At 44.8% G+C, this 23,093-nt stretch overlaps 1 protein-coding gene across 2 annotated transcripts; it reads left to right on the top strand.

Moving 5' to 3' along the window:
• The first annotated feature begins 4,804 nt into the window (after positions 1–4,804).
• On the top strand, positions 4,805–22,138 carry avpr2aa (arginine vasopressin receptor 2a, duplicate a). 2 transcript variants are annotated; one of them, XM_076984272.1, is made up of 7 exons: positions 4,805–5,760; positions 6,285–6,334; positions 16,089–16,453; positions 16,546–16,791; positions 17,134–17,280; positions 18,701–19,346; positions 20,645–22,138. In XM_076984272.1, exons 3-7 carry the CDS (start codon positions 16,091–16,093, stop codon positions 20,845–20,847), a joined length of 1,605 nt encoding a protein of 534 aa, XP_076840387.1. In that variant the 5' UTR covers positions 4,805–5,760; positions 6,285–6,334; positions 16,089–16,090; the 3' UTR covers positions 20,848–22,138. The 2 variants fall into 2 exon arrangements, with proteins under 2 accessions (XP_076840387.1, XP_076840386.1); XM_076984271.1 differs by lacking the exons at positions 4,805–5,760; positions 6,285–6,334 and adding an exon at positions 13,150–14,224.
• Positions 22,139–23,093: the final 955 nt, after the last annotated feature.

Here is a 23,093-nt window from a genome sequence, read left to right as displayed (position 1 = left end):
TTCCCTTGGCTTTACTTCACATCCATTTTTTTCCTCTCGCCACTGGCTCACTCCTTCTTTAAAGTGCTTGGCCAAAACCGAATCCAATTGAATTGAATTTAACTGATTTGTTTCAATTAAAATTTACCCCTTTTTGTTGTCCTATTGGCTAGATTCCATTGACTTTACTTAGTATCCTGAACTCTTTCCGCCTCACTTCATGGCCATTTTGTAATACAACGGTGAGCTAATGAGAAACAGTGCAACAGTGTCTTGTGCTCAGGAAACCATCACAACATCGATTGTTCCCATATTCCACATGCCCTCTGACTGAGATCACTGTCCCTTCATCCCTAACCCACAGCGGGATCCATTAAAAGTCTCCCTGTTTTAGCAGACTGCTTGACAAAATGAGAAACTGCTGTCTGTCTTCCCTGATCTGGCCCGGCTGACATGTCTTCACAACGTGTGCGGGGAATCACGACACAAACTTGGCCGAGATCCTCATCCTCATCCTTCCTTCACTCCGATGCGTCATGACCGTAACAGGCAGCAAGACAAAACGACAGGACTTCTTCCACACGGGCTGGTGTTCACACCACAGGGATCCCGCATGGTGTGGAACAAATACAAAACACCCCAATCTAACTGAAAAGTTCACTGAATAGTCTCAATAAATTCTCACGCTAACACAAGCAGAGATATAAGCATGGACACCCACACACAAACACACACACACACGCACACATCAATCAGGCCAGCGGTCGCTACATGGACGTAAAAACACACCACATGGCTCCCTCTCTCGTCTCTGGGGTCCTCACAGTGCCCCATTCACCCCGGCCCCTCGCCTGTTTCTGCCCCTCTTCCTGGACTCTTTCCTCCATCTCTCGCTCTCACACTGGGTCTCCTTTCACTCGCTCTTTTCCACCTCCAAACAAACACGTTCATCAGCGTTATAATTGCTCGGGTGACGTCAGAGCTTGCTCCAGCACACCCATGCGAGCACCATCACCCGAGCGAAAGCCGCACGTGCACACGTTCCCTTTCGCATCCCAGATGCAGCTCACACAAATACCTCAGTGCTACATTTTGAAAACACATACGCAATTGCGTAATACATAATATTGACCTAACCGCGTGCGTGTTTGTTGGACTAACAGAGCCACGCTCATCTGGCGTTTGCCCATGCAGAGGTAATGATGATAATTGCGGAGGCTACCCATGGTACGCAGGAGTGTTTCTGATGCTGGGCTGGGACGCGGAGCTGCAAGCTGGTCCGGATTTTGCCCCGCAGAGCACAAACACATCAGAGCCTGGGCAGTTATGTCGGATTGATGCATTGCTTGATTAGACCATGGAGGTCTGTGGTTCTTTTTGTTTGTGTTTAGTTATACAGTCCTTGCAATGTGATACAGGCACTGCGGCCATCAGTCAAGGAAAGATATTTCCTGCCTGCTCTCTGTTTCCCTCTCCCACTCTCTCGCTCTCTATCTCTATACCTCTCTCTCTCTCTCTCTCCCCCACTCTCTCCAGGGACGGTTGGGAATGCTAGATAGTCAGAGTAGGGTTTAAAATGGCTAAATCTCAGGACCCTGTTTCCTGTACACCCCCCCCCGGCCTAATGACTGGAATTATGGCAACGCGTGGGTCCACATCCATGCACACACACACACTCATCAACTACACATGCACACACACACTCATCCACTACACACACACACACACACACACTCCTCCACTATGCACACACACACGCTCATCCACTACACGCACACACACTTCTCCACTACATATGTATGTGCACACTCGTCCACTACACACGCACATGCACACTCTTCCACTACACACACATGTGCACACTCCTCCACTACACATGCACGTGCACACTCCTCCCGAGCATCTCATGTTTAGGAGCTGAGAGTGAACGTCGGCGGGCAGGTGGTGCGGAACACAATACGCTCTGATCACTTTATGCTAATCAGGATGTCAGCGACGACAGCACACACACATCCTCTTGGTGTGATGCACCCCCACACACACACATTTTTCTTAGAAGGAAACAAAGAAGAAAAGATGGTGTATGACTACAGCCATTGTTACGTTGCTACATTGTTACTTTCCATATTCACTACACAATTATGTCTTCTTTATTGGACATACATACTGGAACTAACCACTGTTACAAGTCACACACATAAACTTGTTCATGCCTGTTCAGGCTCTGCTGCCTCAGTCACATGAGTGAACCGTGAACAGTGTGAAATCACATCACATCAGGTTACATCAGGTCAGGTTCTACAAGATATGTGTGCAAGACATCAGCTTAATCTCTCTCATTTAAAACATCAGCTCATTGTCTTTTCAGACAAAACGATTTCTTCGTTAGTTACAGAGGCACAGCAGACAGTAGCAGCAATAGTTATGAAGCTAAACTTCATCTGAATTGACAGCCAATTTAATGATCAATTCATACTGTAGTATGATGCACTAGTACTCTAACTAACTCATCAAACTCATTGATGAAAGGGCTCAGGTTGTTTTTCCTGTTGTTTTCCAGATGCAAAAATGGTAAAAGTCAGAAGGCAAGAGTGCAGGTCGCGACCTTGAGATGAAGCAGCTTCAGTGCCTCCTCTCCTCCTCTCCTCCTCTCCTCCTCTTCTCCGCTGCCTTGCTTACCTCATTCAATTAAGTCCCAGCTCTGACAGTTCTTGTAAACCGTGGGTTTTGGGTTACCAGCGGTACAGGCGTCGTCTTGCAAATGGTGTGAAAAAATGTGCCGGTAAAAGAAGAAGAAAGAATAACGATGACGTTGACGAAACAACAAAAGAACATGCAGCAGGTCACGGCAAGTGCACGCAAGGCTGTGGCGTTGCTCAACCAAAGGGCATACGAACGTTCACCGGGAGGCCAGGCATGTTTTGGTGACAAAAACATCAAAGAGAGAAGCCTGCAAACAAGACATGTAGTCTGTTCCCTACCATCACGATATAATGTCCTTTATAGCAAATCTGTCTTCCATCCTCTGATCTTGGAACACAATGACAGGCAGTAAAGCTGTCAGTCATTATGAATGAATTACTTGATAATAGAGCCTTCATTCACTTTTGTGATGAATGTTCACAATTGCGCACTGCATATCCCACAATCCCAGGTGTCCCTGTGCGGTCCTGTGAGGGGGACCGTGAGGGGGCTTGTGAGTGCGGCCTGACCCAACCCTCTGTACTCTCTGTACTCCCTCTGTACTCTCTGTACTCTCTCTGTACTCCCTCTGTACTCTCTGTACTCTCTTTGTACTCTCTCTGTACTCTCTCTGTACTCCCTCTGTACTCTCTGTACTCTCTTAGTACTCTCTCTGTACTCTCTCTGTACTCCCTCTGTACTCTCTGTACTCTCTCTGTAATCTCTCTGTACTCCCTCTGTACTCTCTGTACTCCCTCTGTACTTCCTCTGTATACTCTCTGTACTCTCTCTGTACTCTCTCTGTACTCTCTCTGTACTTCCTCTGTACTCTCTGTACTCTCTGTACTCTCTCTGTACTCCCTCTGTACTCTGTACTCTCTCTGTACTCCCTCTGTATTCTCTGTACTCTGTCTATACACTGTCTATACTCTCGCTATACTCTCTCTGTACTCTCTCTATACTCTCTCTGTACTCTCTCTATACTCTCTCTGTAATCTCTCTGTACTCTCTCTATACTCTCTCTGTATTCTCTGTACCATATCTATACTCTCAATGTACTCTCTCTGTACTCTCTATACTCTTACAGCAATTCTCTATACTCTCTCTGTACTCTCTCTATACTCTCTCTGTATTCTCTGTACCATATCTGTACTCTCTCTGTACTCTTTATACTCTTACAGCACTTCTCTATACTCTCTCTGTACTCTCATTCTCTCAGTCCCTTGTTCCCTACGTGACCTCCACACTGTTTAGTCAGATTCTGTTTCTGTAGCCTGAATATATTTGTCTAGTCCTTAAAATTTCCACTGTTCTATATTTATAATATGTTTGTTTTTCCCATCATTTATAACTTATTGAATGGCTTTTATTTATTATTTTAAATGTGTTGTCTACCAATGTTGTGTCCTGTTCTCTAGCTAATTCTCCCCCCATCACATGAAGTGGAGCACACGCTCCCTCTGACACATGTGCACTCAGCCTCCACGTCTCTTCAAACAGCCACCAATGCAGCATCACTGCACAGCTGAACTCACTTGCCCTGATTGGCTGGCTGAGGGGGGGGGGGGGGGGGGGGGGGGGGGGGGGCGTTCAAGCCACCCGTAGGGCAAAGCCAACTATGTTCTCACAGACTCCTGGCCACGGATGGCACTGCCACCCAGGCTTTATTCTGTGTGTCTTACTTAGGGACTTGAGGTCCATAAGATGTCCGTGCTGAGGCAGAAAGGGCTGAAGGTGAAAGTCTTTCAAGTGTCCAGGACATCTTGCACGCGAGTGTCAGCACAGCTCACGTGTGCCACGGTGATCAGAGTTGATGCACCGTGCGCTGTGGGTCTCTCCTTCAGCAGGGATGCGAGCGCAGTCAGGACGGTGGACGCGCTGGCGGCGAAACTCTCCCTCCGAGGAAAACAGCTGTCACTTCTGCTTTTCCGGCCGCTGACCGGAATGGGCTGAAGGCGACCCTCGGGCGTGCGTGAGCACTTATCACTGGCCGGCCGTTTCCATAGCAACTAGCCCGGGCGGCTTCTGCCCCTCCGCTCCCGTGGTGCCGTGGAGTGGCCGCTTTCAATAAGCCCACCAATGACGGCAAACGACCGGGGACTGTTGGGCAAACTGACACATGGGGGGTTTACATGTACTCTGCCCCAGAACTATTTGCCGGTATGCAGGCAGCAGGGACAGCAGGTGTTTGCGTCTGTGTCCCTGAGAAGATGCTCGCGTGTGCAGCTGATGAGAGCAAAGCTGCTTGTTCTGTGCAGCACACTCTGTCCTCTCGGACGGGGACACCACACCTGTCTTGCGGAGCTCAAGACGTATACCTGCTGGACACACACAGGAAGCCTCGACATATGGCCGGCTGGACTTTATGAGGTCTTTATATGAACTGTGCACAAATTAAGACAAATAAAAAGACATGTGCAAACCTTCAAATGCAACAGTGAGCGCTGTGCATAAATTATGCAAATTGAATTTCGTATATCGGTGCATTAATCCAGCTCATACGCTCATGCAGGTCACTGTAAAAAGGTGTGTAAACATTGACACAAATCATCTTTCCTCAATGCACAAGTGCAAACAACACACGAGAGTGTGTCAGGGTGCGCCGAACGCATATTTGACCTTCCATTTCATTCATCTGTGTGGATGTGTCACACCAGGGAGGTATGTGGAGGAGCACCTCTGTACACCGACTCCTCCCAGAGAACAGGGGAGGGGAGAGAGAGAGAGAAGGAAGGAGAGAACAGTCTGATCTCAAATTCGGCAGGATCAGCACACTAGTACCATTTTAAGCTGGGAGGACTTGGACATACACTTCTCAAGAGCGTATTGACACCAAGGATATCTCACTTCTCTCTGTTTGGGAGGTCCAATCATCTGTGGACACTCAGACCCTCTTTCACAGCCTTGGGTGAAAATCTCGAGCTACAGGATCAGTGGTTCACCTAAACCCACAAAGGCTGGTGAAATACCACATTCATCAAGCAAATGAGGTGAACTGTGCAGGAGGCTGGAGGGAAGCAGAGAGACGGGGCGAGGAAGCGGACTGAAGCGGGATTAAACACGCCAAGCGTCACCTCGCTCTGATAACACGCAAACAGAGTAAGTATTCTTTTTTTGGGCATGTACGGAACCACAATCAGAATTCAGATTTGATTCAGGTTTACCGGACAAATTAACAGTGTGATCACATTTTCAGATCTCATCACATGTGCTGTGAATTGTGGTAATTATGCGTGACTATGGCCATGACTCAAAAACGTACTTTTAAAAGAGCACATTTTGTTGATCATAAACTTTCCTTTAGCAAGTGAATGCATGTGTCCAGACTGCTGTAGGCTGAAATCTATTATAGTTGTGGTATATGGATGAGATGTTTCGTATTTCAGAAGATGGTTGAAAAGATGCCTCAGCATGTAGGTTATTAGAAGGGTGAAAATGAAAGTGCCATTCAAATGAAAGTGGCATTCATTCATATGCCAGGGCTTTGGCATATTTACAAGTGACATGTACTGAAGTAAGAGAGTGAACAAAGTGTGTGTGTGTGTGTGTGTGTGTGTGTGTGTGTGTGTGTGTGTGTGTGTGTGTGTGTGTGTGTGTGTGTGTGTGTGTGTGTGTGTTTAAAGGGCACCGTGGGGGAATGCTACAGGAGTAAAGACCATGCACTGACAATCAGGTAAGGAACTGTGTTTGGTAACGTCAAATTATTAAAAATGATCAGCTAAGACATTAATCTTAGTAATTCATATACATTTGTTTCCGTCAGCATAAAAATGACATATTACTATATATTTCATTACATATTATATTTGACTACATTGCTTGCTTGTGTATTTGCTTGGTTTTCGTTATATATTAATACGAATATACGAGTTCATTATAGTTTAATTAGTACAATAATTTTTATAGTAATTAAAATGATTAGAATTCAGTGTGTCAGTATGGTATCTCACAAATAGACAATACCCAATGACCAATCCTATTTTATTGTGCGTACGCAACTGGTAATTGTCCATCCTGATTTGTAATAATCTAATAGGTGCTTGCCTGTGATTGGATACATATTAAAAGTTCTCCTTGTGAATCCAAATTCAGGATCATTCAGCAATATCTTTTAAGGCTCCAGTGATTTTTTTATGAACGGATTCTCTAAAGAAGTACTTATTTGAGCCAGGTGTATGTCATGATTTAGACGTGGGGGAGAGAGAAGGTGGGTCTCCTTATCGACATCAAAAAGCAGCTTCGATTGGGAGCTTCTGGGAAGCATCAGATCTGTCCAGGTGCGCGTGAATATGGTGAAATGAAGAGCTAGTGAAAACAGTGCCTACCTGACTGACTGAGTCATGCTCCCCTTTCCTGACTGCCTTGTCATCAGAAAAAGATTTACCCGTGGTGGAGAAGCCGTACTCGGTACGGCAGCCTGAGTTTGTGAGCCTGGTCGTTAACGTGCCATGCATTACAAACCCAGACACCCATTCCTTTCCAATTAAATTTGGAACTAGAGAGCACAACAACCTATTAATGCCTTAAAGATGAAAGCAGGACTTGATTGGCAGACAATTTTATTGCCCTATTGCCTAGAACTTGGTTGGCCGATATTTTTTATCGTGCTTTTGTTTAGGTATCAGTCGTTCGTACCACTGCGTGTCAGCACTCATTGATAAGTGTATAAGACATCAGTGAAGAACAAATACATGATGAAGGATAGACTCAGTTCTCAGAAAGGCACAGGCGCAGTGCAGAGGTGGACGGCGTGTGTGCAGTTATTTAGACGACTTGCACCTGTGCGTTTCAAACGCAAAGTCATCAGGCGAGCGGACGCGCCCCTACCGCCGGGGCGCTTGTGCCTTCGGTGGCAATGCCACCCAGCGTCTCCATGGCACCAGGGAGACAGGAGAGAGCACAGAGCACCTGTAGCAATGTAGCCGATGGAGCTGGAGCAGGTGCAATTACTAGAAGGAACAGAAAGCATTTCCAATATCATCCCGTGGTACTTTACCAGTTATTTTACCCGAGCATTACACGAGCAACAGTGCATGAAATGGGATCTTCTGAGAAGAGTAATCTCTGCAGACAATCAGAAGAAAGGTCTCATCAATCAGCCTAAAGTCCAAAGCAACGACAGATATTGTACAGAACAACTCCCTGTAACTGCTAAAAAGCCTTGAGCAGAATAAAGGAATGCAAATGGAAATCGAACCAGCCTGGTGCCAGAGCTCTAATGAAACCACTCACCTTTGCTATCTTCAGACGGACTTTTGAGCACTGGAGATAAAAACAGTGTCCAGGGCTGAATGACAAATAGCCACACGAGACGCTAAAGCAAGCGAAACGAGTCACCCAGAGCACTTAAACACATTGTAATGCGCCTTGGGGGGAGCAGGGCACGACATTTGTTCAGGCCTCACTTGGAATGGAAGGAGAACATTTGCTCTCAAAGCTTTTGTGATACACTGTGGGTCCTCAGGGCTTTGACTTCATTAGAGCCTATTTTGGAAAATTAAGCGCAATAGTAGATTTTAGATATTTTTCAGTCTTGTACAGATTCTCCGAAACAGGCCATTCACAGTTTTTTTGTCTTCTGTTCCTTTGGTGCAATTCTTGAATCATCATAATACGTGTATTTAAAAAAAATCATTCATACAAACAGCACCACGCAATGGATTACCTTCAAAAGCCAGAAATGTCCTCAAAATCTCTAGTTTATGTCTAGTTTATGTAAATATTTATATCAATGAACATGTCAGTGCCATCAAAATGACATTCTTTAGGAACAAGATAGTCAAAATGCTTTGCCATGTTGCCAATTTAACGGTGTACTCTGTAAGCATTTTCTAAGGCTTTGATGACAGGGATTGAAAATGCACAGCACTGCACTTTTCTGTGGGGTAGAAATAACTTACAGCAGCACAGTTGCACATTATGTAGGAGACTGATTGCAATAGATTGCAAGATGATTTTACTGTTTGTACTGTAATTTGTGGATAGACTGTGTCATTATAATACAGAAAAGAAAGACAGCTTTTGCTCAGAACTCTTCTTCATACACATACTCCTCTTCACACACACACACACACACCCGTGCGCACGCACATGCACACACACACACGTGCGCACGCGCACACACGCACACACACACGCACACACACACACACACACACACTCCTCTTCTCACACACAATCCTCTTCTTCACACACATACTCCTCTTCACACACACATGCGCACGGACACACACACACGCACACACACACACACACACACACACACACACGCATGCACACTCGCACACACACACACACACACACACACACACACACACACACACACACTCTCCTCTTCTCACACTCTCCTCTTCACACACATGCACACACACACACACACACTCCTCTTCACACACACACTCTCCTTCACACACACATTCTTCTTCACACATGCATTCCTCTTCACACACACACTCCCCTTCACACACACTCCCTTTCACACACACATTACTCTTCACACACACATTCACTTTCATAAGTGAAAGTCAAGAGTCACCTAAGAACAGTTCATCAGACTATAAAACATTTTGATGAATGTGACATAAGCAATCACTAAATCAAATAAACAGCAGTCAATTGTACATAGTCATTTGCATTAATGTGCCAGTCATAATCATTTGCTATTTGTTCAAAAGAATTTGAAATTGTTTTCGTGATCTGCTCAAGTGCCTATATGATGTGGAGGCTGAATAATTTGTTTTCAGAATTACAATTCTGTATAGATAGGGGCAATTCCATGAATATCCAAAACATATCTATCTATCTATCTATCTATCTATCTATCTATCTATCTATCTATCTATCTATCTATCTATCTATCTATCGATCTATCGATCTATCTATCTATCTATCTATCTATCTATCTAGAGAGAGAGAGAGAGAGAGAGAGAGAGAGAGAGAGAGAGAGAGAGAGAGCCTATGGAGTTTCTCCTTGCCACTGTCACCCCTGGCTTGTTCATTAGGGATCTGGATCTGTGTTATAATAAGGGCTACATAAATAAAAATTCATTTGACTTTGACTCTGGTGTTGTTCTGCCGGGGTCATCCTCCCAGGTTGGGGGTCATTCTCCCAGGTTGGGGGTCGTAGCCCCTAGTTCTCTTTACTACTGGAACCACTGTTAGCTTCACCTCTCACATCTTTTCTAGCTATTCCCTTGGCGTTTGGTGTTCCTTGAGCTTTTCGTGTTCCTGGTTTCTGATGTTGCTTCACTTAGGATGAAGAAATGAGTGTAGGATTATTGGTTAATCAAGTGCCGTGAAGTGGCTGAGGATCAAGCAAGCACTTTCCTGAAGAGTCTGTCTGTGTTTGTGTCTGTCTTCAGTCTGTGTTTGTGAAAGAGACTGAAGGACAGACAGGCACCACGTGGGTGCAAGAATGGGGAATAATCTTTAGGCATGTCTTCCCCGTCTCCTGAGGGGCCACTGGTTCAAGCTTCACTGACTGAGACATGAGGAGTGTGTGAGGGGAGACAAGTGCTCTCAGGTAGGAAGACACAGGTCCTTTTCTGGCTTTGTAGGCAAGCATCAGGATGTTAACTGATGTGGGCAACTATATGAAGCTAGTAGAGAGAGCGCAGCACTGAAGTGATGTGTGTGGGGAAGAACTTGGGAAGGTTGAACGTGAGTCATACGATTGCGTTCTGGATCACCTGCAAGGACCTACTGGTGTCTGCACGGAGGCCCATGGAGAGCTGCAACAGTCCAACCGTACCATGAGAAGCAACCGAGTGGTTTCTCTGGAAAGAAATGGTCAGATTGTGATGTTATATCAAAGAAACATGTTTATATTTCCTTGGACTGCGTGATAAGGACGTTCTTCAAGGAGATGCTCATAGCAGTGCAGAGAGGCAATTTTCCAAAGAGGAAGCATGCTACTTGCATCTTGCTACTGTGTAAAAACCTAAAGTAAAACCAAAAATGAATTTAATCAATGCGTTTTTTACAAATACAGAATAAACATAGACGTATAGATCAGACACACAGCATTTGTTTTAGCTCACACATAAGCATATTCCTTCGCTCCTAGACATTTGAAATGCATATTGAAACATTGTTATGCTAAATAATTTTAGGCACGCTGAAAATTAACTCACACTTCACATCAATTCATTGTATTAATGTGGTAACTGTCATGTTGAATACTTTGAGATAAGCTCATAAAAAAGTGATTATCTGCGACATCAGCCCAGTGGACATGTTGTAATGAATCAGTTGTAATGAACTGGTTGTTTGTTATTAGACTGTGGTTCCTATATCCATCCATTTGTTGGTACTGTAGTTTAAAAGTGCAAATGATGTGCAATGATGAAGATGCACATCGTGGTAGTGGTTGAAGACCTGGTGTTGTTCTTCATTAAGATATTATTAACACGTTACTGAGACACTGTCCAGAGATCGCATACAAAGCATACAAAGAATACAAAGAACATTTCACAGTTTTTTACGACTGCTAACATGTGTTTCCCAATACTTGAGATACATTTTCAAAACTCTAAACACAGTAACACATTTACCTCATACAAATAGCCAAATAGTTAATATCCTGTTCCAAAGTGTATTTTCTTAACTTAATACCAACTCTGCATTTTACAACGCAAACAAAATTTTCTCTTTATACACCAACTTTCTTAAAACACAGCAAACCTGGTTCAGTATCCAATCATTCTAGCACAGATATCCAACACTAGCACAGATTGTCTATTTGAGATGAACATAGTCAATCACTGCACAACCACTGTAAAAAAAACTAACATTTGTTGGCAATACATATTGTGCAGTAAAGGTTATATTTTAATGTATTAGGGACATTACTGTAAATTGTAGCCTAACCCGAAAAATAATTACCGTAATTGTAAACATCTTCAGCAGTTGGCCACATGTTTTCATCCACATCATGTCTGATGTTGGCCCTTGCCATGCACCTGGGATAGAAAAGCTTGGTATGCCTTATTCGCCCCTGGCGGTCTTCAGCTGAAATGTCTCTGCAGCCGGGATCCATTGCATCCAGGAGGGACATTTGGTCATGGGGCTGATGATCATACACCTTCCACCTCCAGGCTGAAAAAAAGTTCATTAGTGGTGTTGAGGAAAGGCGAGTATAGGCAGGAGGAAAAGGGACATCACTCTTGGATGGTCTATGAACCAGTCTATGTTGACATGAGAAGGACCAAACCAGCACTTCAGGACAAATTGTTATATTTGCTCCACACTGACCGGGTACGTTACTGTACTTCATTTTATTTCATTGATCTCTATGTGCAAAAATATGTATTACAGTAACAGCTTTTCAGTTGCCTTTGTTTTTGCAGAACTTTGCATTTTATACAATATTTAAGGTTTTGAACCTTAGGTTTTCATTCTTGACATGCTGTGTGCAAGCATTTGTAAATAAGACAAACATGAGCCAGAATTTTGTTATTGAATAACCTTGTGTGTATAGAAAATGTAAGCATTATAGAAACATGTAAAATGACTGCATTTTGTGCAAAAACAACATGAATTGTATTAATTGTATATCCACCTTCATTCACATACCAGTGTCTGTAATCTCCATCATTATACTGAAACCATGCATTATTCATTATATATTACTATATTATTTTATGTTGTTTTAATTTACAAAGATGCCCTCAACTCACACTTGCAGGATAATAATTTTGCTTTCTGCACCACTGTGGCCTTGGTAGAGAGACAACAAACCATACACAGAGACCCCAAAAGATTCAAAGACACTTTGAACTCATTAAAATGATCAACACTGGTCATGATCTTCCCAACACTGATGAAGTTATATTCCATGTCTGCTATGGAAATGTTCCGGAATGGTCAGTTTTAATCTTGCACAGTGGCCCTCTTTATCACCTCATTTTATGACTTTTTGGTTTGATTTATGTTACAAACCAACAGCCAATCCATTCAACTTTATTTGCTTATGCTTGTGATCATATATGGTCACATTTGTGGTTATGCAGTATTTTGGTTACCCTACCTTAGCTATATATGTTGGGTTATATTTGATAGATATGTGAGTATTGTAGTATTGCAGGATAATTAGTACACTTCAGTGCAGATCTTAAATATGTGTATATGGGTATATACACATACTGTTTGTGTAAATATTCTATGGAAATATTTGTGACTTCTAAAAAACAAAAGGCATTCTTGCATTTTTGTATATACATGTACATATGGCTGGTGACTTTAATTTACATTATAAAATCTACAAAGATACATTATAATTATAATTACATGTGGATGATACTGTATATATTATGGGTTCCATTAATTGCTATATATATGGTTAGGTTCAAATCCTGTTCCATAACCAACACATATTGGTTCTCATATAATAATCTACAGATTATGTAGCCTTCATTTCCCCCCAGAATTGACCTGTATGTGAACCCCAACTGAAAAGGTCTCACCTCTGGAAGGGAAGTGCCTTCCAGGACAGCTCTCCTGTCCCAGAACGTTCAGCTGCTTGGGCTGAACCCAGAGACTTTCAGGCCCAGGTCTCCTGAGGCTGCCATGATGAGGTCGGGCCGGCTTTAGGTTGCCCTGGGTTACGCCCAGGAAGTTCCGTCTCCAAGGCTGTCGGCCTTCCTCGGCCTATCATCACTCTCTGGCCAAGCAGCTGCTGTTGGCCCAGTGGTCAGAATCTAGAGCACATTATTTCAGACTTAAATCAAGTCCCCTTAAATCAAGTCCCCTTAAATCAAGCTCGGGGGGGACCAGCTATCTGTAGCCAGTCTAGACTGTACGCTGCCGTTTGGCTGAATCAGCGGCGTCACACTGACAATGTGAAGAAGCAACATGATAGATACACACAATGTTCCCTTCCTGATTATAGTAAATTAGCATGAGGATAAGTCCTTCAGTAGTTCAAAGTTGAAGGGTTAACCACTGGAGTGACATGGCACGTTACTGTGAACCACGTTTTCTTTAATATTGTCAAATCGTGAATACCAGATTGCATTTTAAATCATACAGATTTGTTAATCACTCTAACAATTAAACCCTAATTGCATGTAAGGACACAACCCCCACATAAATTATTGCTAGGGATAAATGTGTGATTGCGGTTTGACGCTACCAAATTATTTGTGAATATGGTAAGAGTTACATTAACAATAGTAATCAGGAACCATACAGAACTGTGCCTTTAACACAATCATGGATGAAGACGAGGAGTTATGTCTGTTGCCATATAGCAGTCCTGGATTATTTTACAGTCTAAGTGTGTAATCAGTTACTGTCATTCTGTAGAGCGCGAAGGGCGGTTCTTGGCTCACACCCTGCACTGTGTTGTCAAGGCTGATCGAGGTCTGGGTGACTGTTTACCAAACACACTCTATTGTCACCTGTAAAAAATGTTTCCTCAGTCAGAGTCCTGACTGAGTGCTGTTCAGTCAGTGTTTGTGGAGTCATGCTTGTGGTCACTGGTCTAGAGACCCATCTTGGTCCAGATACAGCAGCTTAAGCCACTGGGACACTGTCTTGTGATCGCTCCCGTTGATGCTGGTCGGTATGTTGTGTTGGTTTGAATATTTTGGGAGCTTTGGAACGATGGTCCAGACAAATCCAGACTTTTCATCCTTCAAGATCGCTTACTTTTGGCATAGTTCATTGTTGAAGGATCCTGTCATAGGCCACTGCTGTTCTTTTTTCCTGATCATCTTATTCTATTTCTTCATAAGGCATTTCAGTTCTTTTTAGGACCTACTGCTTTTGATATTATCAGGTTAGATGGTGTTGATTTCTTCTGTCTTGTGTTGAACTGATCTGTTCACCATGGTGGGCTTTTCTATTAATAAAGATAAATGAGTGGGGACTTCCTAGTCAATTCTAATCTTGGACAGATGTCAAATAAAATACAAGTGGGAATTACCTTCTAACAAAACCAAATAGGAATACAATTGTGGGAATTGCGTTTTAATTGAATAAAATAATAATAAAGTCATGAAATCTTCTTTTAATTTTTTAACAAAGTTATTGGATTGGAACTTTTTCCAATCACTTCTAATTTCAGTTAGGGGTTGCTATTTCTGTGGTCGAGTGTGTGTGTGTGTGTGTCTCTGTCTTTCAGTTGGGAGGAACTGTATCTATATGTCTCTATCTTCCAGCAACAGGGCAGCAACAGTTGGGAGAGGACGGAGTGTGTGTGTGTGTGTGTGTGTGTGTGTGTGTGTGTGTGTGTGTGTGTGGGTGTGTGTCTCCCTTCCGTTTCTCTCTCTCTGCTGACTGCTCTCTCTCTCTTTCTCTCTACTGACCACTCTCTCTCTCTCTGCTGACCGCTCTCTCCTTCTCTCTGCTGACCGCTCTCTCTCTCTCTCTGCTGACCGCTCTCTCTCTCTCTCTCTCTCTCTGCTGACCGCTCTCTCTCTCTCTGCTGACCTCTCTCTCTCTCTCTGCTGACCGCTCTCTCTCTCTCTGCTGACCGCTCTCTCTCTCTCTGCTGACCACTCTCTCTCTCTCTGCTGACTGCTCTATCCCTCTCTCTGCTGACCACTCTCTCTCTCTGCTGACCACTCTCTCTCTCTCTGCTGACTGCTCTATCCCTCTCTCTGCTGACCACTCTCTCTCTCTCTGCTGACCACTTTCTCTCTCTGCTGACCTCTCTCTCTCTGCTGACCACTCCCTCTCTCTGCTGACCTCTCTCTCTCTCTGCTGACCTCTCTCTCTCTCTGCTGACCTCTTTCTCTCTCTCTCTCTGCTGACCACTCCCTTTCTCTGCTGACTACTCCCTCTCTCCTTTTTTTACTTCTAGCACCTTCAGCTCAGTTTTAAACACAGAAGGAGCTCAAACCACTTCACATAACTAGTTAGAATTAATCTAAATTTGATCAACTATTTCACAATTTTATATTTCTCTCATTCACAATCTTATTGATATAATTTTCATAACAGTGCTGATTATTTAATGGTGTGATTGATGTGGTGATGTCAGCTGTCACCATCATCTTTTCACTTTTCCATTACCTGGCAGGCACTTTCACATTTAAAAAGACACTTTAAGACACAAGATGAGTTACACGTTACACCTTTTTAACCTTTTGTTTTTAACCTTTTTAACGTTTTAACCTTTTTTCTGTGAGTCTCTTATCTTTCTTTCTTGTCATTTGTGCTGTTTTCTTCATTCCTATCATTTATCATCATTATCATTTTTGCACACTCTGTGGATTCAGGTCACCTGTTAAAAAATGAATGTTGTGACTTTGTCACAAACCAACAGCAAATCCATTCAGCGTTATTTGGTTATGCGTGACCATACGGTCACATCTGTGATTCCCCTGGTTATATATTTTGGGTTATATGTGAGCATTGCAAGCTCAAGCTAACTAATACTGTAAGATTTCAGCTCCCAGATGAAACTCATGCTGCTCCCACAGGCATGGAGGACACCTCGGGCACACCAGGCTGGAATGGGTCCCACGTGATGGCCGCATGGAGCAACTTCACCTCCGCCCTCTTCCCTGAGCACGCTGGCCTGAATGCTTCGCACGGAGCCGGCTCGCACTTCTGGGTGCTGCGTAACAGCTCGGCCAGCGCCACCCAGGTGCCGGCCCGGGCCCGGGTGCGGGATCTGGGCCTGGCGCGGGCCGAGATCAGCGTGCTGAGCCTGGTTCTGGCGCTCACGGCGCTGGGTAACGGCTTCGTGCTGTGGGTTCTACTACGCAGGCGTAAGCACAACGCCCCCATGCACCTGTTCATGGTCAACCTGTGCGTTGCCGACCTGGTGGTGGCCTTCTTCCAGGTGAGCTCGCTCCGACAGCCGGTCGTCGACACGCGCCTGAAGACCGCTGAAGCTGAGATGTTAATAAACGTACGCGATCACACACTTCCCAGGTCCTCCCGCAGCTGGTGTGGGACATCACGGAGACGTTCCAGGGCCCCGACCTGCTCTGCCGCACAGTGAAATACATGCAGATCGTGGGCATGTTCGCCTCCTCCTACATGATCGTGGCCATGACGGTGGACCGCCACTACGCCATCTGCTGCCCCCTGCGGGCGTACAAAGGAGGTGCGGTCTCCTGTTGGAACACACCCATCATGGTGGCCTGGGGTCTGTCCATTCTTCTGAGCGTCCCGCAGGTATGAGGCGTTCCGATTTTTTTGTCGCCTGTATAATTGAGAAACATGTTGAGCCCTTGTTATTTTTGAACTTAAGAGTAATTGCTAAAATGACAAAATGTTAGCTCTGATAAAGCTTTAGCATTCCATTCTTACGACAAACAAATAGCTTCAGTCAATCTGTGTCCCTGGTCTGATTTATCTATGGCCTAGTTGGACAAATTTGGACAAAGATACTGTATCAACATCCTAGCAACATTTTTTCTGCTCTCACACTAGAGACGTAGGTGTTAGGGTGCAACTCTTGGCAATCTCTTGGAGTGCTTAGCTTATCCTGATGACTGTGCCCCCCCTCCCCCCCAGGTGTTTATTTTCTCCAGGTCAGAAGTGGCCCCTGGGGTGTTCGAGTGCTGGGGTCACTTCGCCGAGCACTGGGGCCTGAAGGCCTACGTCACCTGGATGACGCTGGCCGTCTTTGTGCTCCCTGCCTTCATCATCACCGTCTGTCAGGTAATGGAAAGTCTTCCTCCTGGTGTCTAAAGCCTTAGGCATTTCTTTTCACTTTGCTATTGACTGTCTGACAGCGTCTGTCAGACCCGGTCCAGAGCCATGAGGTTCACCTGTCGTACGGGTGTGTAGTGACAGATTTCAGGGCAGTCCGAGTCCTGCTGGCCCCTGAAGCCTAATGCTGACACAACATCCTAAATATATAGTCAGTGGAGAGTGGAAAGTTGGAACTGAACACTATTATTACGCTGGAAAGGATCTGTTACCATGGCATCAATACAGTGACTTTCAGTTCAGTAACACCTGCTCCCATAATGTTAGCATTGTGGCTCTTGTTTGCAAGAACAATGTCCAGTTAGAAAAAGGATTTCTCCTGAGGGCTGTGATTTTTAGTACTGTCATCATAAACCTGTCCTGTATGACATTTAAATGTTATCCTTATCTACAGGGAAAACTACTGGGAAAGTTTGTGAAAAATGTAATACCAGGATTTATTTCCTGGTTTTATGTCCTGTTGTAGTGTATGTGCGCTGTGTGTGTGAATTAGTGTGTTGCGATTTTAAAACATTTATTCACTTAGTCGTTCGACATCCTATACCGCTATAAAAAACACCATGTTTGTTCGTGGTGAATAAGCAGCCTCACACTGCTGGCACTGCTGAAGCCACAAAGGTCCAGGGAGATTTGCCATCTTGATGTGTTTCAGGCTCCGTGGTCAGGGCCGATCTATTTCTGGAAGGGTGTTCTTGCTTGCATATGTTTCTCACCACAACACAATACAATTCCGAACGGGTTTTGCTTTTGTTTGCAGAAGAAATCATGTGTAAATAAAGAGCTATATAGACTCCACCCGCACGGCTTTCCCACTCAAACCTGCGTATCGCGCCCTACGGGGGAATTCTCGACCTGCTCTTTTATCGACCGGGACATCAAACGTTTGGCTCTTTCTCCCTTGCAAACGCTTCACTCTATAGTCTGGAGTTGGTAAAGGTTCAGATATGAAATTCACAAACATTGGATTTGTGACCTGTCAGTCACTTTGCATGCTGGGTGTAATATTTGAACTTTTTTTTTCTTTTTTTTCAATGCAAAGCACTTCATGGGCCTGGGTTGTAACTCACTCACTCACACACATTTAATATCATGTCTCACAAGGGGGCACTGTTATCCCTGAAATAGCTTTGGGGCTTTGCATCAACAACACTGTGTGTCCTTTATTTATTTATGCCATTTTTATTCCAATTTAGTTGCTAGGCCAATTCCCACCTACCAACTAGCAAGTCTCACCCGTGATCGATGCTTGAACCAAGGAGCTTTTTTTCCCCAGTTCTAATATAAATCAGGTCTCTCTCCTTTTGAGTGATCTGTAAGGTTTGTACGTTTTTGAAAGTATAGTAAATCTTGGCAACTGTCTCACTCTCAGGTACGAATATTCAGGGAGATTCATAACAACATCTACCTGAAGTCGGAGCGCGTGGTGTCAGCTGACGTGAAGAAGAACCTGGTTCTCTTCCACTTCCCCAGCTTGAGGAAGCAGGACGGCAGAGTGGGGGGGCGAGGAAGAGGAGGCACGCCCAGGGAGAGCAGAGACTTCCAGGAGAGGAATAGTAACGGGGACCCTTCCCTTTCGCACTGTAAGAACTACAACCCCCAGAATGCACCTCAACCAGACCGCTATGGCTTTCCCCCTCAGGACGACCAGCAGGACGTGCAGGCTCACACTCCCTCATGCGCTCACACACGCGCCGACGCGGCACAGAGCGTCTCGGCGCCTCTTCAGAGCTCCTCCGCGAGCCAGGAGCCCGTAGAACAAACTGTGGTCTTCTCGCCTTCTTCTTCACTTCACTCTGAGGCGTGTCGCGTACCCCACACAGACGCCCCTGCTCCAGACCTCCACCGGGCCTCCGCCCCTCCACACCACCTGCCACCACCTCCGTCAGGTGTGTCCAGGGCAATGTCCAAAACCGTGAGGATGACTCTGGTCATAGTGCTGGTATATAGTATGTGCTGGTCACCCTTCTTCATAGTTCAACTCTGGGCTGCGTGGGACCCCAACCCACCATCCCAAGGTGAGATGCAACATCCAGCCTTTACAACAGCACGACTGTCATGAATAATTCAGTAAACACATTTTTAAAACCTATTCCAAGGATACTGAATCACTAGGGGAAGCATCAGGGTGCTTTCTGCCTCTCTGTCTCTCTATCCCTCTCTGTCTTCCTCTCTCTCCCTCTCTCTCTATGTCCCCCTCTCCCTCTCTGTCTCCCTCTCTCTCCTTCTCTGTCTCCCTCTCCCTCTCTGTCCCCCTCTCCCTCTCTCTCTCCCTCTCTCTCCCTCTCCCTCTCTGTTTCTCTCAGCACTATAACTCAGGACCACGCTGACGGTGTAGTGTGTCCTATGGCTGTCCTCCTCTGTCCTCTACTCCCTCTTCAGGGAGCACTTGTGTGCATGGAAATCACTGCCAATAAAGATCCTGTTTTAAATTATATGTTTGACTCTGATGCTGCTGCCTAACCCTTAGCCAGATGCTGGTCTTTCAAAAGCAACAACACTGCCAAAAGGTCACACACACACACACATACATGGACACAAGGATAGTTTCCATTTGATTAGTGTCATTTTGTTGTTATATATCTATGTTGCTGTTCTCCATTATTATGTGCTGTTAAGGTGTTGGCGAGGTGATTTAGAGTCAGGCTTTTTTCAGAACTCCAGAATTAAAAGATCTATCCAGATGAATGTCAGTTTTAGTACTTTACGGTCAGGATGTTACTGTTTCTTATTATGTGGAAAGTTTGCATAGTACCAATTGAATGTTGCTGTTTGCGATCGTGTTGATCTCATTGTAGTATTACAGGATCATGCTCCATATGCAGAATGAACTGAAGCTCAAGGGAGATACATGCTTGTATACACAGTGTATATAACATACATGTTTCTATGTACATGTTTTATGATTTGAAATTTGCTATGGAAAGTGTGAAGGGTCAAATGAAGAACGCTTGCTCCTAGGGGTGAAAGTGTCAAAGGTCAAATGAAGAACGCTTGCTCCTAGGGGTGAAAGTGTCAAAGGTCAAATGAAGAACGCTTGCTCCTAGGGGTGAAAGTGTCAAAGGTCAAATGAAGAACGCTTGCTGCTAGGGGTGAAAGTGTCAAAGGTCAAATGAAGAATGCTTGCTGCTAGGGGTGAAAGGGTGCAGGTATATATTCAGTGTAAACGCAGACAGTCTGACTTCAGCTGTGCTGTGTGTCTGCCACCCAGTCATGTCTTGTTCTGGGAGCTAATACCCTAACCCTGGTTGACCACTACTGTGCACACATGACAAAGCTCTCTCTCTGTCCCTGTCTCTCTGTCCCTGTCTCTCAGGGGTGGCCTTCACCATCCTGATGCTCCTGGCCAGCCTCAACTCGTGCACCAACCCCTGGATCTACACCGCCTTCTCCAGCAGCGTGTCCCACGAGCTGATCATCCTGCTGCGCTGTACGACCCGAACCCCCCGCAGGGGGTCCTTCCCCGAAGACTCCAGCGGCATCCACACCTCCACCACCACGAAGGACAACCCATACTGACCTCCGCGCGCACACACGCAGGCACGCACACCGCGCGCTCCCTCTCGCTCGGACGCCCAGACGCTCGGACGCCAGGCGGACAGGAGATTTACGAGGCCGCACGCGCTGGCAACGGGAAGCCCGAGTCTGATGAGATAAGACAGTCGTGAAACACGCGTGACTCGGGTCTGTCCTTGGAAGCGCTCCACCCGCATCGACATGTACGCACCACCGACGTGCGTTCGGAGGAGATGAAACCGCAGGGGCCTGATCAATCTGACAGAGCACATCTCACAGCATGGCACATTTATGACCATGGAGAACCAATTCAGGACATGAATATGATCTTACGAGCACTGAATGCAGAACAGTACGCCCCTAGATATAGCAGCTCCTCCAACCTCCGTCTACAATGGCAAAGACTATACAAACTGACTACTAATATAACTATAAATAAATTCTATGATTAGCTGAAATAAATAATAATATATTGCAGATTTTTACCGAATGGGCAAACATTCTTGAACAGAGACGATGGAAAATCCACATACGACCCTTAATAGAAAAGCAGAAAGAGATATTTGCTTCAGCTACTGTGTCACTCTACTTCAGCCAGAGACGCAGACATTCCACCACACGATCACTGCGCCATAAATCTCACCGCTCTTTTCACTTCCATGCCTTCATGGCAAACGCTGAGAAAAATATCTTATGGTATGCAGGCGTGCATACTCCATCCAAGTGAAACAGCCAGAAGACTTTGTCATAAAGTGGTAGTGACGAACGCAGCGCTAGTATGAGACAAAACAACAAAACAAACAAAACAAACAACAAACTCACAATATGAACAAAAAGTGTGGGAATAGTCTAACAGTGGCCCTGCTACATTCCGTGTTCTGATCAGAGAAGTATGAAAGGGGGAATAAACCAGGTTAATACTTCAATACTTTGCCAGTGTTATATCAGCACTGCTACCTCTAAGCTGCAGGCTGGGGTCAGAGGTCAGGTGCTTCCTCTGATAACTCCTCATGTAGCACTGCGTTTGCTGTCCTAAAGTGTGAACCAAAGTGGGCCTGCAATCAAGGGTGTAAAAGAGGCCGGACAGACGAGCCTTAAGAGTCTCTCACACCAGCGTATTCAACCACACCAGCGTATTCAACCATACCAGCGTATTCAACCACACCAGCGTATACACAGTGGCGCAAAAAGGGGGCATGCAGCGTATGCGACGCATAGGGGCGCTGCACTAGAGGGGGCGCCAAATCGATGAGATATAATACTTAATTTGTGTCCATCTTACGTTCGCCACCCCCCCCCCCCCCCATCAACCATCTGTTCTTCAGATGGTTCTTCAGTTCCTACACTTACACGCTCCACATCATACTGTATTGGGAATGTTGAGATGCCAGAATAAATGTTTTGGACAAAATGTAATCACGTCCTCAAGTTTTCAATTTGTAGAATCATGCACTGCATTCTATTTTACACTATTTTAATTAATTATATTCAGTACTGATATTAACTACAAAGACTTTATAGAGAATTATGTACATTCTCTCTCTCTCTCTCTCTCTCTCTCTCTCTCTCTCTCTCTCTCTCTCTCTCTTTCGTATTTCTCTGATATATATATATTATTGCTGTCAATTCCAGGTGTCGCGATTAAAAGTCCTCACCAGGATTTTGCTCAAGCTTGCTAGATTTTCTAATTAGCAATTTAGTGGAATCAACACAATCCAGGAAGCCTGAGCAAAATCCTGGTGAGGACTTTTAATCGCATCACCTGGAATTGACAGCACTAATATACAGTGGGGAAAATAAGTATTTAGTCAGTCACCAATTGTGCAAGTTCTCCCACTTAAAAAGATGAGAGAGGCCGGTAATTGACATCATAGGTAGACCTCAACTATGACAAAATGTGAAAAAAAAATTGAGAAAATCATTTTGTCTGACTTTTAAAGAATTTATTTGCAAATAATGGTGGAAAATAAGTATTTGGTCAATAACAAAAGTTCATCTCAATACTTTGTTGTATATCCTCTGTTGGCAATGACAGAGGTCAAACGTTTTCTGTAAGTCTTCACATGGTTGGCACACACTGTTGCTGGTATGTTGGCCCATTCTTCCATGCAGATCTCACGTTTCATCTTCATTGCCCTTGCTGATGGAAGGAGGTTTGCACCCAAAATCTCACAATACATGGCCCCATTCATTCTTTCTTGTACACGGACCAGTCGTCCTGGTCCCTTTGCAGAGAAACAGCCCCAAAG

The sequence above is a fragment of the Brachyhypopomus gauderio genome, chromosome 21, assembly GCF_052324685.1.
Source record: "Brachyhypopomus gauderio isolate BG-103 chromosome 21, BGAUD_0.2, whole genome shotgun sequence".
Classification (NCBI taxonomy): Eukaryota; Metazoa; Chordata; class Actinopteri; order Gymnotiformes; family Hypopomidae; genus Brachyhypopomus; species Brachyhypopomus gauderio.
This window is presented reverse-complemented; position numbering and strand designations above follow the sequence as displayed.

Bases quoted from the DNA above. Each gene is read 5' to 3' on its own strand.
- avpr2aa (XM_076984271.1), top strand. The intron at 16,792-17,133 runs GTATGAGGCGTT...CCTCCCCCCCAG, and splicing joins TTCTTCTGAGCGTCCCGCAG to GTGTTTATTTTCTCCAGGTC. The intron at 17,281-18,700 runs GTAATGGAAAGT...TCTCACTCTCAG, and splicing joins TCATCATCACCGTCTGTCAG to GTACGAATATTCAGGGAGAT.